Genomic DNA, 12596 nt, shown 5'->3' with positions numbered 1-12596 from the left:
TCTCTCTTTCCCACCCCCATCCCCACTTGGCTGGGGTGGGAGCCCTGGGGAGCCGGGAAGGGTTTGGCAGGGCCTGCCCACCTGACTCAGCTTTCCCGGCCTGGAGGCAGCTCCCTTCCCCCGCCCCACCCCAGCCAGGCCTCAGAGCCCCGAGAGGCTCCCCAGGCCTGACATCCTGCTGCGGGGCTGCACGCTGGAGACACAGGGCTGGGATCCCGGCCTTCTCAATGGCTGGACGGCCTTCTCACTGGCTGGACGCAGACAGCTTCCTCCAGCGCTCCAGACGGAGCCTTGTCCCGCCCTCCCGGTCCACCACGAAGAAGGTGGGGCAGGGGGCAGGCAGGGAGGGGATGGAGGTGGTCCCAGGAAGAGCCAAGTCTGCCTTAAGAAAACCACAGGCCCACAAGCTTGAACACATTGTCTCTGACGCTTGACCTTTCATTCCCTGGACTCCAGACGCAGCTAGGCAGGAGACACATCTTCTTGGGCTGCTACACCCAACCCCTTAGGGCTACTCCTGGGAAGGTGGGCTCCCAAGGCACCCTGGCACCCCCACCCAAGCCTGAGGGCCGGAGTAGCTGTTGTGCAATCACTGGGCACACACTGCGGGGGTGGGGAGAGGCCTGATGACTGTTGTGAAGACTGGGTGTGCTGTCCTGTGCCTGCACCAGGACAGGAGGAGGGGAGGGGTGGAGGGGGAGGAGGGGGAGAGGAGGACAGGAAAGAGTGAGGGGGTGGAGGGAGAAGGAGGGGGAGAGGAGGACAGGGAGGGAGGTGGGGTTGGAGGGGAGGACGGGGAAGAGTAGAGAAGAGGACGGGAAGAGTGAGGGTCTAGAGGGGGCAGAGGGGGAGAGGAGGACAGGAGAGAGTGGAGTGAGGGGGTGAAGGGGGAGGAAGGGGAGAGGAGGACAGGGAGGAGTGAGGGGGTGGAGGGGAGGGGTAGAGAGGAGGACAGGGAGGAGTGAGGGGTTGAAAGGGGAGGAGGGGGAGGAGTAGAGAGGAGGAGAGGGAGGAGTGAGGGGCTGAAGGGGGAGGAAGAAGAGTGGAGGACAGGGAGGAGTAAGGGGTGGAGTGGGAGGAGGGGGAGAGGAGGACAGGGTGGGTGGGAGAATGAGAGGTGAGGGCAAGAGGGAAGGGAGGAAGAGAAGGGAGTGTCCCAGTGGGTGTGTCAGAAGGAGGATGGAGGAGGGAGAGTGAGAGGACCAAGGCTCTGGCTGGCCCATGGCCCCCAAGCCTGCCTGGTGACACAGTAGAGCCCATGAGTGTGAGCGGCCATTGGTCATCATGGGCCCCAAGCGTGCCTTGGGCCTGGAGAAAGGCTGTGGTGACAGTGGCAGGAGGACACGTTTGTGTGCCATGAGGATGGGTGTGCAAGCAGAACGTGAGTGGCCATGAGCCTGAAACACAGGTGCCTGAGGCAAGTGTGAGGAGACGTGTGTTCATTCAAGTGGCCGAGGGTGCCTACAGTGTGAGTGTACAACGGTGTGTGTGCATGTGACCACACGTGTGTGACTGTGAGTGACCTGTACAGTGAGTGTGGGCAGGCATGTGGGTGTGAGTTCATGTGTGGGTGTCATGGGGAATGTCTGGACATTTGGAGGTGTAGGTGTATCCGTGTGAACTTGAGAGAGTTCGGGGAACTGGGGGTGCAGGTGTGAGAGGGAGTGACGCTTGAGGAGCCGCCGTGTAGGGGAGGGGGTGGAGGGAGGCCATGCTCTCCTCTCAGCCTGGGTTCTCTTTTGACCCCTGACCTTTGGAGTCCCTGTGAGCCCCTTTCTGCAGGAGCCAAGTCTCTTGCTCTCCTGGGTCCCCCTGTCCTCACTGTGGCCTCTCCCAGTTCCAGGCAGAGAGAGGGCTGTAGGCCTGACGCCGTCCCTCAGTGTGGGGGGGTGGTGTGGCCCCAACATTCCAGAGGCTGCCAACCTGGCTGGGGTTTTCCCGCCACCATCGAGTCCTGACAGCCTCCTCTCTCAGCAGCCATCAGAAGACCTGGTTCCCTATGACACGGACCTGTACCAGCGCCAAACGCACGAATATTACCCCTATCTCAGCAGCGATGGAGAGAGCCACAGCGGTGAGTCCTGGGCCCTCCCGCCCCCCACGCCCCAGCCTGCGGTCACTGAGCATCGTGGTGGGCCAAGGCCCGAGGTCAGCTTCATCCCCATTTATCTTCTGGTCCAATCTGTGTGTCTTTTCACAAACAAGGAAGCCGAGGCTCAGGGCGCGAAGTGACTTGTACAAGGTCACTCAGCTGGTCAGGGGACCCCAGTCTGTCTGCTCCAGTCCGGTGGGCCTCTCCTGCTTTCCTCTCCTGCTCCCCCAGACCCCCTTCTTCCTCTCTGGCGTTGTCACCCCCTTCACCCAACATGAATTCCACATTGGTGCAGCTCCTGCTCCCTGCTGTGCTCTCAACCTCTCTTGCGAATTTCTCTGCTGTGGGGGCCTGCCCTGCACATTGTAGGATGTCCTGCGGCATCCCTGGCTTCCACCCATTAGATGCCGGAAATACCTCCAGTCACGACAAACAAAAATGTCTCGACATGTTGCCAAATGTCCCCTGGGGGACAGAATCCCCCCTATTTGAGAACTGCTCATTAAGGGGAAGGCTCTGAGGGCCCCTCATTCCGCAGGGGCTCAAACTCGGTTTGCTGGTGTGGGAGTGAGGTTGGAGCATGAGCCAGGGGTCCTTCCGTCTGAGTCTCACTGCCCATCCCAAGGCCCAGCCTCCACCCCAGAGCACATTCAGGGCCGGCGGGGACACACACTAGGGGCCTGGGACCTGGGCAGTGCACTGGGATAGGCCACGCAAAGGGTATCTTGGTATATGGGTGGGACACCCCTGAGGCACACTGAGAAGGCCTAGCGAATAGGTCTTCCTTGCGGGATTCTCCGGGAGTTCTGAAGTCTGGGCAGAGGACATGGGGGGTGTCTGCAGCCCCGGAGGGAGAGGCAGGCTGGGTGCCACTGCGGGAGAAGGCTTCACACCTGGGGGCCAGCCCCACCTGTAGCTCCATTCCTCAGGCGCATGCCTGGCCATGCCCCCCCCCCCCCCCCATGGCACCTGCAGCGGGGCCCTCTGAGGACGCTCACATCTGGATGCCTGATCCTGGGAACTGTTGCACTGGGAACACAGCGCTGGCAACGATTATAAAGACCATACCTGGGAGCCACCGCTAGGGAGTAGGTGGGGGAGGAGCCTCGAGCGCGCGTGTGGGGACACAGAGACTTCTTTCAGAATCCCGGGGCTAGGAAGGTTTTAAAGCTCTTCTTTTTCATCCTTTCAAGCTAATTTATGGTTCTGCAAGCAATGCATCCTTCCTGGGGAAAAGCCGGACAATTTAGAGAGAGTCTCCCGCATCCATCTCTCTCCCCAGCGCCCCCAGCCAGGATCAAGGGCGGGTCTCCCTGACCTAGAGAGCAGCCCTTGGTGACCCTTGCACCTAGCAGTTCAGAACCGGAGAAGGTCCCTCCGCACTTGAAGACTGGCTCCCCCTGGTGGCTCCGGGCAGCAGGACAGCCAGGTCCCCGCAAATTCAGCATTGCCTGGGACTGCCCGTTTCCCTTCTGGCCTAACCTCCTCTCAGTTTCACTGGTGTTGGGGGCATTTCCTTTGGGCCTGTTACAGCCTCAGTTTCCCCTCCTGTAATAGGAGGGCGTGTGCATACATCTAGAAACCGGCTAGACCGGGGGCTGGGGATGATGGAGTGAGCACTTTGGAGAAAGCCTGTGCTTTCCTGGCCCAGTGCCCAGGCAGGTCCCTTGTATCTGGGCTGGGGCTCTAGGAATGACTCCTGATTAGACGCACCTGTTTTGGTCATTCCTCAATTGCTTCAGAGACTCCTCTGGCATCCCCAGGTGGCCCGACTCCCACTCCCTGCACCCCTGCTCCCATCATTGCTAATCTGACCATCTGTGCTGACCTGTGCATCTGTTCTGTCCTTTCTTTATTTCTTTCTTTTTTTAAGATTTTATTTATTTATTTGAGAGAGAGAGCGCACGCGCGCAAGAGAGAGCATGTGCAGGGGGGAGGGGTAGAGGGAGAGGGAGAAACAGACTCCCCGCTGAGCAGGGAGCCGATGTGGGCAGGACACTGGGATCCTGACCTGAGCCAAAGGCAGACGCTTAACGGACTGAGCCATTCGGGCACCCTGTTCTGTCCTTTCCTAATACCTCTTGGAAGGTACTGTCTGAAGACTCAAGGGTAGAGACACCCCACGTTGCCCCACCACTTCCTGCATGTCCTCTGTGTCTACATTTTCAGGTGGCTGAAACTTACTAAAAAGGCGCTGGGGCTGGACCTGGGGCTGGTTCTGGCTCTGTCACTCACCAGTGTGTGACCTTTGAGCCAGCAAATGACAGCCTCTCCGAGCCCCTGGCCCCTCATATATGGAAGTGAGAGCATGGAAACACTTACCTCGTCACGTTGTGGCGATCTGCTGAGGTCAGGCGTGAGATGTGCGAGGTCCTGAGTCCAGGGCCCAGGGAGATTTCAGGGCCCAGTACGTTCGCGTAATGGCATCCCCCAGGGAGGAGAGAGGAAGCGGCTAGGAGAGTGGGAGAAGCCCAGAGGGCTCTGTACCAGATCCACTGCGTCAGTTCAACTGACTGAGGTGACAGGCAACCAACCAGCCTCCCACCCTTGCAGCCGCCCACTCATCCTTCCAACATGTATCTTCTTTCCACATGCCCACTCATCCCCCACTTGGCCACCCACCACATAGCTTCTGATTACATGCCGGGTGCCGGGCACTGTTCTAGACACTGGAGGGGCCATGATGAGTCAGACAAGGCCACGGCTCTCCGAGAGCTTCCATTCCGGTGAGGGAGGGGCCGGTAAACGGTCACATGAGCAGACACACAATAATAAGTCCTGTAAAAGGGAACGTCATGTAATGCAGATTGCTGATGTTGGGGCTGCCTTCCCTTGGGTGGTCAGGGAAGGCTCTGAGGAGGCTTGAGGTGGTAAGGACCGTGCACGCAAAGGAGAAAGATGGTCTAGGTGGAGAGAAGAGCAAGTGTCTGTTCTATTCCCGCAAAATGAATTGCGGCATCACGCTGTTCTGCAAGTGGCTTCTTTTTACTCAAGCCTACCATAGACATTTCTCCGTGACATACGCGGCACAGCAGAGGCGGAGAAAAGCTATTTTTCCAGTCTTCCGAGTCCAATGTTAAGTCAACGTACACGTGATGATTTGAAATGGAGACTTAGAACGTTGTCCATTTATTCATTCGTGGGCATTTCCCGAGCACCTTCTTTGTGCTAGGTGGAGAGGAATCTAGCTTGAATCTTCAATTTGAGATATTATCTAATGTTCTGTCTCGTTCTATTGAAGATGAGACTCTGCCTGTAGCCATTCAGAACACATACACACTCACACACACTCACACTTCACACATTCCAAAACGAGTATACAACAACTTTTTTCCAGTTTCATGGACGTAACTGACGTACGACACTGTGTAGGTTTAAGGCGCACGGCGTAATGACCTGACGTACGTAGAGAGTGTGAAATGGTCACCACAGTAAATTCAGTTAATATCCTTTACCTCCTAGAGATACAAAACAAGATTTTCTCCTTGTAGAGAGAACTTTGAGGGTCAATCTGTTGACAGCTTTCAGATACACCATACGGCATTGTTAATTGCAGTCACCGCATTGTACATCGTGTCCCCAGTACTTATAACCGCAGTTTGTCCCTTTTGACCACGTTCCTCCAATTCCCCTGACCCCGACCCCAGCCTCTGGCAACCACAGATCTGATCTCCTCATCTCTAAGCTTGGGATATTTTTGTTTTTTAGATTCCACATATAAGTAAGATCATACAATATTTGTCTTTCTCTTAAGTAACTTATAAAATCAATATCTGCATTTTCCATTATTATGACCATGTGAAGATTTCTCAGCTGAGCCAAGTGGTATACTTTGATTACCTGTACTTTCTCGTCCCCGAGAAAGAGGACGCGGGGCCGGGTAGCAAGGAGATAGAGCCCTCGTTCTGGAGCCAGGCTGCTGAGGTTCACACCCCATCATCCCGTTACTCTCTGCGGTGACCATGGGCAAGATATTTCACTGCTCTGTCTCAGCTTCATAATGGCACCCCCTTCTCAGGATTGCTCTAAAGATTGAGTGAGTCACTGTACATAAAATCCTTAGAATGGTGCCTGGCACACGATGAGTGCTACGCAATGTGGATGGGAGTGTCCTAAGAGAGGGTGTGTGGGAGGTAGTGTTTTGTTGTTTGCTTGTTCTCATGTCTTCATGGTTAACAGTAGTTTGGCCGTGTACAGAAATCTAGGTTGAAAACCACATTTTCCCTTAGACATTTGAAAGCATTTCTCTATCTTCTGCTTACTAGAGTTTTTTCTTTGAAGTCGGATGACTTTTTATGTCCTCTTTTTTGAATGTAACCTTATTTTGTGTGTGTGTGTGTGTGTGTTTCTGCTTGTTTAGTTTCGTTTTGTCTCTGGAAGTTTTTAGTACCTTCTCTGAAAACTCAGTGGTTCCACTGAATAAGCTTTTTAAAAAAATCACTCTGGCGGCTGTGGGAAAATTGATAGAGTGGGGCCAAGGTAAGAACAGGGCGTAGGCACTGGGAGGGGGCTCCTGGAATAATCCAGGCAAGAGATGACAGTGGCTTGGCCAAGGGTGGTAGTAGTAGAAACAGAAAGGAGTGGACAGACCAGGGTAGATTTTGAAAGTAGGGCTCATAAAATTTACTATTTATTCTTCTTATTTTTTTAAAAAAAAGATTTTATTTATTGGACAAAGAGAGAGAGCACAAGCAGGGGTGCATCAGGCAGAGGGAGAGGGAGAAGCAGGCTCCCCCGCTGAGCAAGGAGCCCATTGTAGGACTTGATCCCAGGACCCTGGGATCATGACCCGAGCCAAAGGCAGTCGCTTAACCAACTGAGCCAGCCAGGTGCCCCAATTCTTATTATTTTAAACTGTGGTAAAATACTCATAATATAAAATGGTGGTTCTATTTTTAATTTTTGAAGACCTCCATATTGTTTTCCACAGTGGCTGCCCCATTTACATTCCCACCCACAGTGCAGAAGGGTTCCAATTTCTCCACATCCTCACCAACACTGGTTAGTTTCTGTTTTTTGATAGTAGCCATCGCAATGGGATGGGATAGGATTTGCTCTTTGTGAGGGGATTGGTGAAGGAACTAGAATTCCAAAGCATGACTCCTCACCATCCTTCCATCTTTCATCCTTTCATACCACTGACCCTCTGCCCATCCCCCAGTGTATTCACACGCCCATCTAATGATCCACTCATTCACCTTTCCAATGGTCCTTCTCTTCACCTGCCAAACCCTCTAGCCCTCTCGCACGTACCTATCCAACTAATAAATATATACAAAGCATCTCTCGTACACCAGGCACATTGCTAGGTACTGTGGAATCAATAAAACACAAGTCCTACCAGATTTATTATTTTAACAGGGGAAATAACTAAAACTTTACTAATTAGGATACAAGGTAGAGACTAACAAGTGTGATGAAGCCTGGAGCTCCACACTCTCTGGACCTCTGTTTCCCTGATCTGAGCGATGGGCTAGGCTTCAGGAGCTCATGTCCTGTGGTCTCTGATTTCCTAAAGTTTTTTCTCAGCCCTTGTCTTCTTAATTCCTCATCTTCCTTCTCTGTCTTGATCTTACTTCTTCTCCCCTGGAGGGAGCCCTGGGCTGAAGGCTGGGATTTCTGCTCCAAGAAGATAAGGTCAGCTGAATGACACTTTAGGGCTTAAGTTTTATGTATGCGTGGGGTTGTTTGGAATATGATTTTGTTTTTGTCCTGGTGACCTACAAGTATTAGGGACACCAGAAATACTGAGTAAGAATAGGGACGGGTGGGTAGGACTTTGGTCCCAGATTGGGAGCTGGTTTAGAAGGCGGTAATGAGAGATCAGGATGAATGGGTTATTGCTGACTGGCTGGCTGATGGATGCGTGATGGCTGGGTGGATGGTGGCCGAGCGATGGATGGATGGAGGGCAGATGCCGAATACTGGGTGACAGACAGATGGACACAAGCAGGCAGCAAAGTCAGTGGCACCATGGGTCCTCATTAAAGCGTTCGTTAACGGGCTTGTCTCTCAGAAGTCGTACGGTGTAATGGTGGGAGTTCAGTCCCTGGAGGTAGATACAGGTGATTTTACCAATGCCTGCCTGTGGACAAGGGACTTAAGATCTTCGAGTCATAGTTTCCTCCTGTGCAAAAGAGCTTGTCATAGCTAAGGTGAGATGGAATGAGAAATGTGGTGTGAGTACTCAGCATAGTGTCCGGGACATAAAAATACACGTTAAAAGCTAACTTCTATTGATCGTTTGACCGAATGTTGATGGAGGCCCCCTGTGTGTTGGGTGGCCTAACAGGCTATGCAAAGGAGGGTCCAGAGCTCACTGCGGATATGCACGTGCCATCATATTCTTTTGAGGCGCAGCGTCGTGCTAAGGAGGCATATTGCGGGATGACCCAGGGAACCCAGTGATGGGTGAAGCAATGTATTCACCAACAGTCTTCTAGAAATGAGGTCCAAAGAGCCCAGGAGTGCTGACTTTGGCACTCTGAAGGATTCCTTGTATTGCGTCCCTTCAGAGGGCCCCATATTTGGAACGTTTCTGCCTACCAGACAGCGTTTATTACATAATTGCCTGAGCACCCAAATCAAGGGTGAAGGCGAGGTTTCCGTTGGGCCTTTTGAAACCTTCGAGTCCCCTTTGCAGCTTTCAGGGGACCCTGGGGCAGAGTTTCAGAGTTTCAGTGAGCAAAGGAACCTCCTTAGGGCCTGTTAAACTCCAATTCTTAGCTCCCCTCTCAGTGATTCCCAGGGTCTCCAAGGGGGGCCCCCAGAGCGACTCTGCAGAAGATGTCCTGAGACCCCCACAGGAAATGCTGGCCTCAGGCTGGGACCGCTAGAGTGAGCTCAGGGGTCTCATGTGGAGCTAGAACAGAGCAGGTGGGGGTAGGGCAGGAGGGAAAGAGAACAGTGGGGGTGCTGCACACATGCAGGGTCCTCCAAACCCTGGAAGTGGAGTGGGTTTGAGGGTAGGGGGTTGGTAGGCAGGATAAGGCATTCTGTCAGGATCTGGACAGCGCAACCTGGGTGGGCAAGGCGAAAATGGGAGGGGCCAGGAGTGGGGTCGGAGGGCGGATCTACCCCTAAAGAGGACCCCGGATTGGCTCACCAAATCCCAGAGCCCCCCAAAATGGCCTGTCTCTAAAGCACAGAGCCAACTCTCCCAGGCAGGTGGAAGGCTCTGGGTCCCGTTAACTCGCTGCAAGATGAAAGTACAAACGAAGTGTTGGTTTGTTTTCCCTTCAGATTTAGATAATTTCGTGGAGGAGAGCCGGAGAGAGTTCTCAGGAGGCTAGGATTTATTCATTCATTCATTTGTTCGCTCGTTCAGGAAGTTCGTTCAGTGGCTACTGTGTTTGGCACTGGGAGTAAGGGGAGAACAAAACCCATCACTGTCCTCATGGGGCAATGCTGAGGCCCCAACTCTAGCCTCTGGGAGAAAGTGACAGCCAGGCCCCCAAAACGATTTCTCTGGGCCACTGACCGAGGTGGCAGGGAGCGGGAGGAAGAGGAGATAAACATGCATGAAGGTATCTGCCATTTGCTCAAGTGCTGATCTGGGTTCTTTAGAATGACACATTAGTACTAATAATGGGTAATGTTCATTGAATGGAATTTTGCGCCAGGTTCTATTCTAAGCACTTTGCAGGCATTAACTCGTTCAACCCGCACAAGACTGAGATGGTGTCATTATTAACCCCATCTTACAGATGAGGAAACTGAGGCTTACAGACATGCAATGACCTGCCCAATGGCACATAGCGGTAAATGGCAGAGGTGGGATTTGAACCCAGCTCTGCCTGACTCTCAAATCATGTATTTTCTCTCCTCTGTGCCGTGAAGCCTTGTAGAGGTGGGAGTGTGGGCTGGCTGGATTGTGGGTTCAGGTATTTCATGTGTGGACAGGACCTCTGTTAACTACCTGGTCAGGTCTCTGACTTTTAGATTGGGGAACTGGAGGCTCGGAGAGACAAAATGTCTTGTCCAGGGTCACACAGCAAAGCCACCACAGAGCAGTATTAGAAAGCAAGTCTTCTGAGAACTAGTCCAAAGCCAAAAAAACACATGTCATTGTTTTGGGGATGTGTGAGTAAATGAGTATATGCTTGTGTGAAAGAAAAAAAGAAAGACAGACAGACACACACCCACACACACACCCACGGGGCTGGTGATGGTCCCCATGTAGCATCCCAGAGATGCTGGCTTGGCCTACCATCTTGGACGCTCCCTTTTGGGTCACATGAGAAAATCCCTCTTGTCACTCTATCACCACATCTTCTTTTGGACCCCAGATTGTCCCCAGGAACTCCACAGACACGTGGCACGTTTTTTGTTTTGTCTTTTTCCTGGAAAAGATGTCCAGAGAAACCATGTCCTAGTTCCAAGACAGGGCTCCCGATGGCATGCGGCTGTTCCCCAAACTCGAATCCATCACCGCAGACTCTGAAAGCACCTAGGAGGGGGTTTCCAGCAAAACCCGTGTCCTGGCAGCCTGGCTGGGAGACAGAGACAGCCGCCCAGGGGCATGGCTTTGAAGGGGCAGCGCCCCGGGCCGGGACAGGCTCTGGTGTGTGAGGAATGTCAGCCGTGTGACTTCGCAATCACACCTTGGCCATGTGACAAGACCGTGTGCGTGTGACTGTGGCCTCAGGAACCAGTCTGTGGTTTCCAGGGGAGTGGAGGGCGGATCGGCATTCCCTGAGGGCCTCCTCTGGGGCTGGGAGTTTTTACCCATGTGAACCATTTGTATCCTCCCAGTAACTCTTATCCCCATCTTGTTAGTGAGTCCGCTGAGGCCGAAGAGGTCCATGCATGTGCCTGCGGTCACACAGAGAGCACTGGCAGAGCCAGGATTCAGACCTACGGGTCTCGGCCCTGCCACGGCCGGGGGCGCTAACTGCAGGCATGTTCTGCAGCCTGGCCGAGCCTCGGTGTTCTCATCTGGCAGATGGGGGTGGGAGCTAACGAGGTGGGCGTTGGGACATGCACGTCCCCTCGGAGCCCAGCCGGGTCTGTGATCGCAGCCCCCCACGGCCCGGCCTCGCGACATTTAGAGGTATGCCAACCTGCTCCCGCCCGAGCACCCGGGCTCACCCCGCACTGCCTGGCTGCCCCTGCAGACCATTACTGGGACTTCCACCCGCACCACGTGCACAGCGAGTTCGAGAGCTTCGCCGAGAACCACTTCACGGAGCTGCAGAGCGTGCAGCCCCCCCAGCTGCAGCAGCTCTACCGCCACATGGAGCTGGAGCAGATGCACGTGCTCGACACCCCCATGGCGCCCACCCACGCGGGCATCGGCCACCAGGTGCGTGCGGCCGCCGGGCCCGCGGGACCGGGCTGTGGTGAGGCGGGCGCTTCACAGGAAGCTGACACAGGCTCTTACTCAACTCGGCTTCCTGCCCCACAGCGCCAACGGCGGCCGGAGCCCCAACGGCTGCCTCCTGACCCTCCGACTGACCTCGTGACCCCACACCCCTTATCTGCCTTCGCCCGGCGATGGACAGAGCCCCGATAGTTCCCACCCTCCGCTGGTCCACCTGACCACGGTGGCCCCCCTGGCCCCCACTGCACCCCCCCATCCACTGGCCCCTTATGGACCCGGTATCTGAGTTGCTGGACACTGACCTCCACTGGCCTCCCTGTCTCCACTGACCCCCTTTATTGACCCTCCTCAGCCCCATGGACCCTAATCCCCATCAGTGACCTCTGTTAACCTCTACCACCCCTCACTGACCTCCACTGGCCCTTCCCTCTCTTCTCACCCACTTATGAAGCCCCATTCACTCCCTAACCCAACCTGTCGGTCCCTCTGCCGTGCCTCCCCGACCCCAGGAATGCCAGGCCATACGGCACCGCTGTGCATCTGGGGAAAGGGCGCCCTTTCCCCTGGCCACGCAGCCATGAACCAGGGGGCCCAGGGTGGGCCGGATTCCAGCAACCGCTGGCCCCCCTCAACCCACGCCCTTTGTGGAGTTCACCCTGCCTGACCCCTGTAACCTGACTGACCTCCAACTTCCCCAGCCTTCTCCCAGATCTTTGCCCCTTGCTGTCCTCCTCACCCTCCTTACTCCCTCTTCTCTTGCTAGGATGACCCCTACCCAGCAGCCCTGAGCTGTGAACTGGGCCTCACTGACCTCAACCCTCTTTCCCTGCCTTTCCAGGTCTCCTACCTACCCCGGATGTGCCTCCCATACCCCTCCCTGTCCCCGGCCCAGCCCAGCTCGGATGAGGAGGAAGGCGAGAGGCAGAGCCCCCCGCTGGAGGTGTCTGACGGGGAGGCCGACGGCCTGGAGCCGGGGCCTGGCCTCCTGCATGGGGAAACAGGTAGGGCGGCCCAGTCATCCGGCCCGGCCCCGACCCTGGCCATTACATGCCCCCTGCACCCCAGCCAAGGCCACAGAAGTCATGCCACAGAGCTGAGTGTGTGTCCGGATCTGTGAGCGTGGGAACGTCAGCCCAAGTGTGCGCGGCCTCTGTGACCGTCTGTGCCCGTTCGTGTGTCGGT

The 12596-nt window shown here is 55.0% G+C and overlaps 1 protein-coding gene across 1 annotated transcript in view; it reads left to right on the top strand.

Annotated features, from left to right (window-relative positions):
- The first annotated feature begins 212 nt into the window (after positions 1-212).
- LOC103672387 (transcription factor PU.1) overlaps positions 213-12596 on the top strand; it is a 15292-nt gene continuing 2908 nt past the window's right edge. The window contains exons 1-4 of the mRNA XM_040639808.1: positions 213-323; positions 1978-2074; positions 11209-11396; positions 12253-12415. Of these exons, the coding sequence (XP_040495742.1) occupies positions 228-323; positions 1978-2074; positions 11209-11396; positions 12253-12415 (544 nt within the window). The 5' untranslated portion in view covers positions 213-227. The remainder of the gene's footprint in view (positions 324-1977; positions 2075-11208; positions 11397-12252; positions 12416-12596) is intronic.

The sequence above is a fragment of the Ursus maritimus genome, unplaced genomic scaffold (genome assembly GCF_017311325.1).
Source record: "Ursus maritimus isolate PB19 unplaced genomic scaffold, ASM1731132v1 scaffold_23, whole genome shotgun sequence".
NCBI classification, from domain to species: Eukaryota; Metazoa; Chordata; class Mammalia; order Carnivora; family Ursidae; genus Ursus; species Ursus maritimus.
The sequence above is the reverse complement of the archived record's forward strand: the minus strand, read 5'-3'. Positions and strand labels throughout refer to the sequence as shown.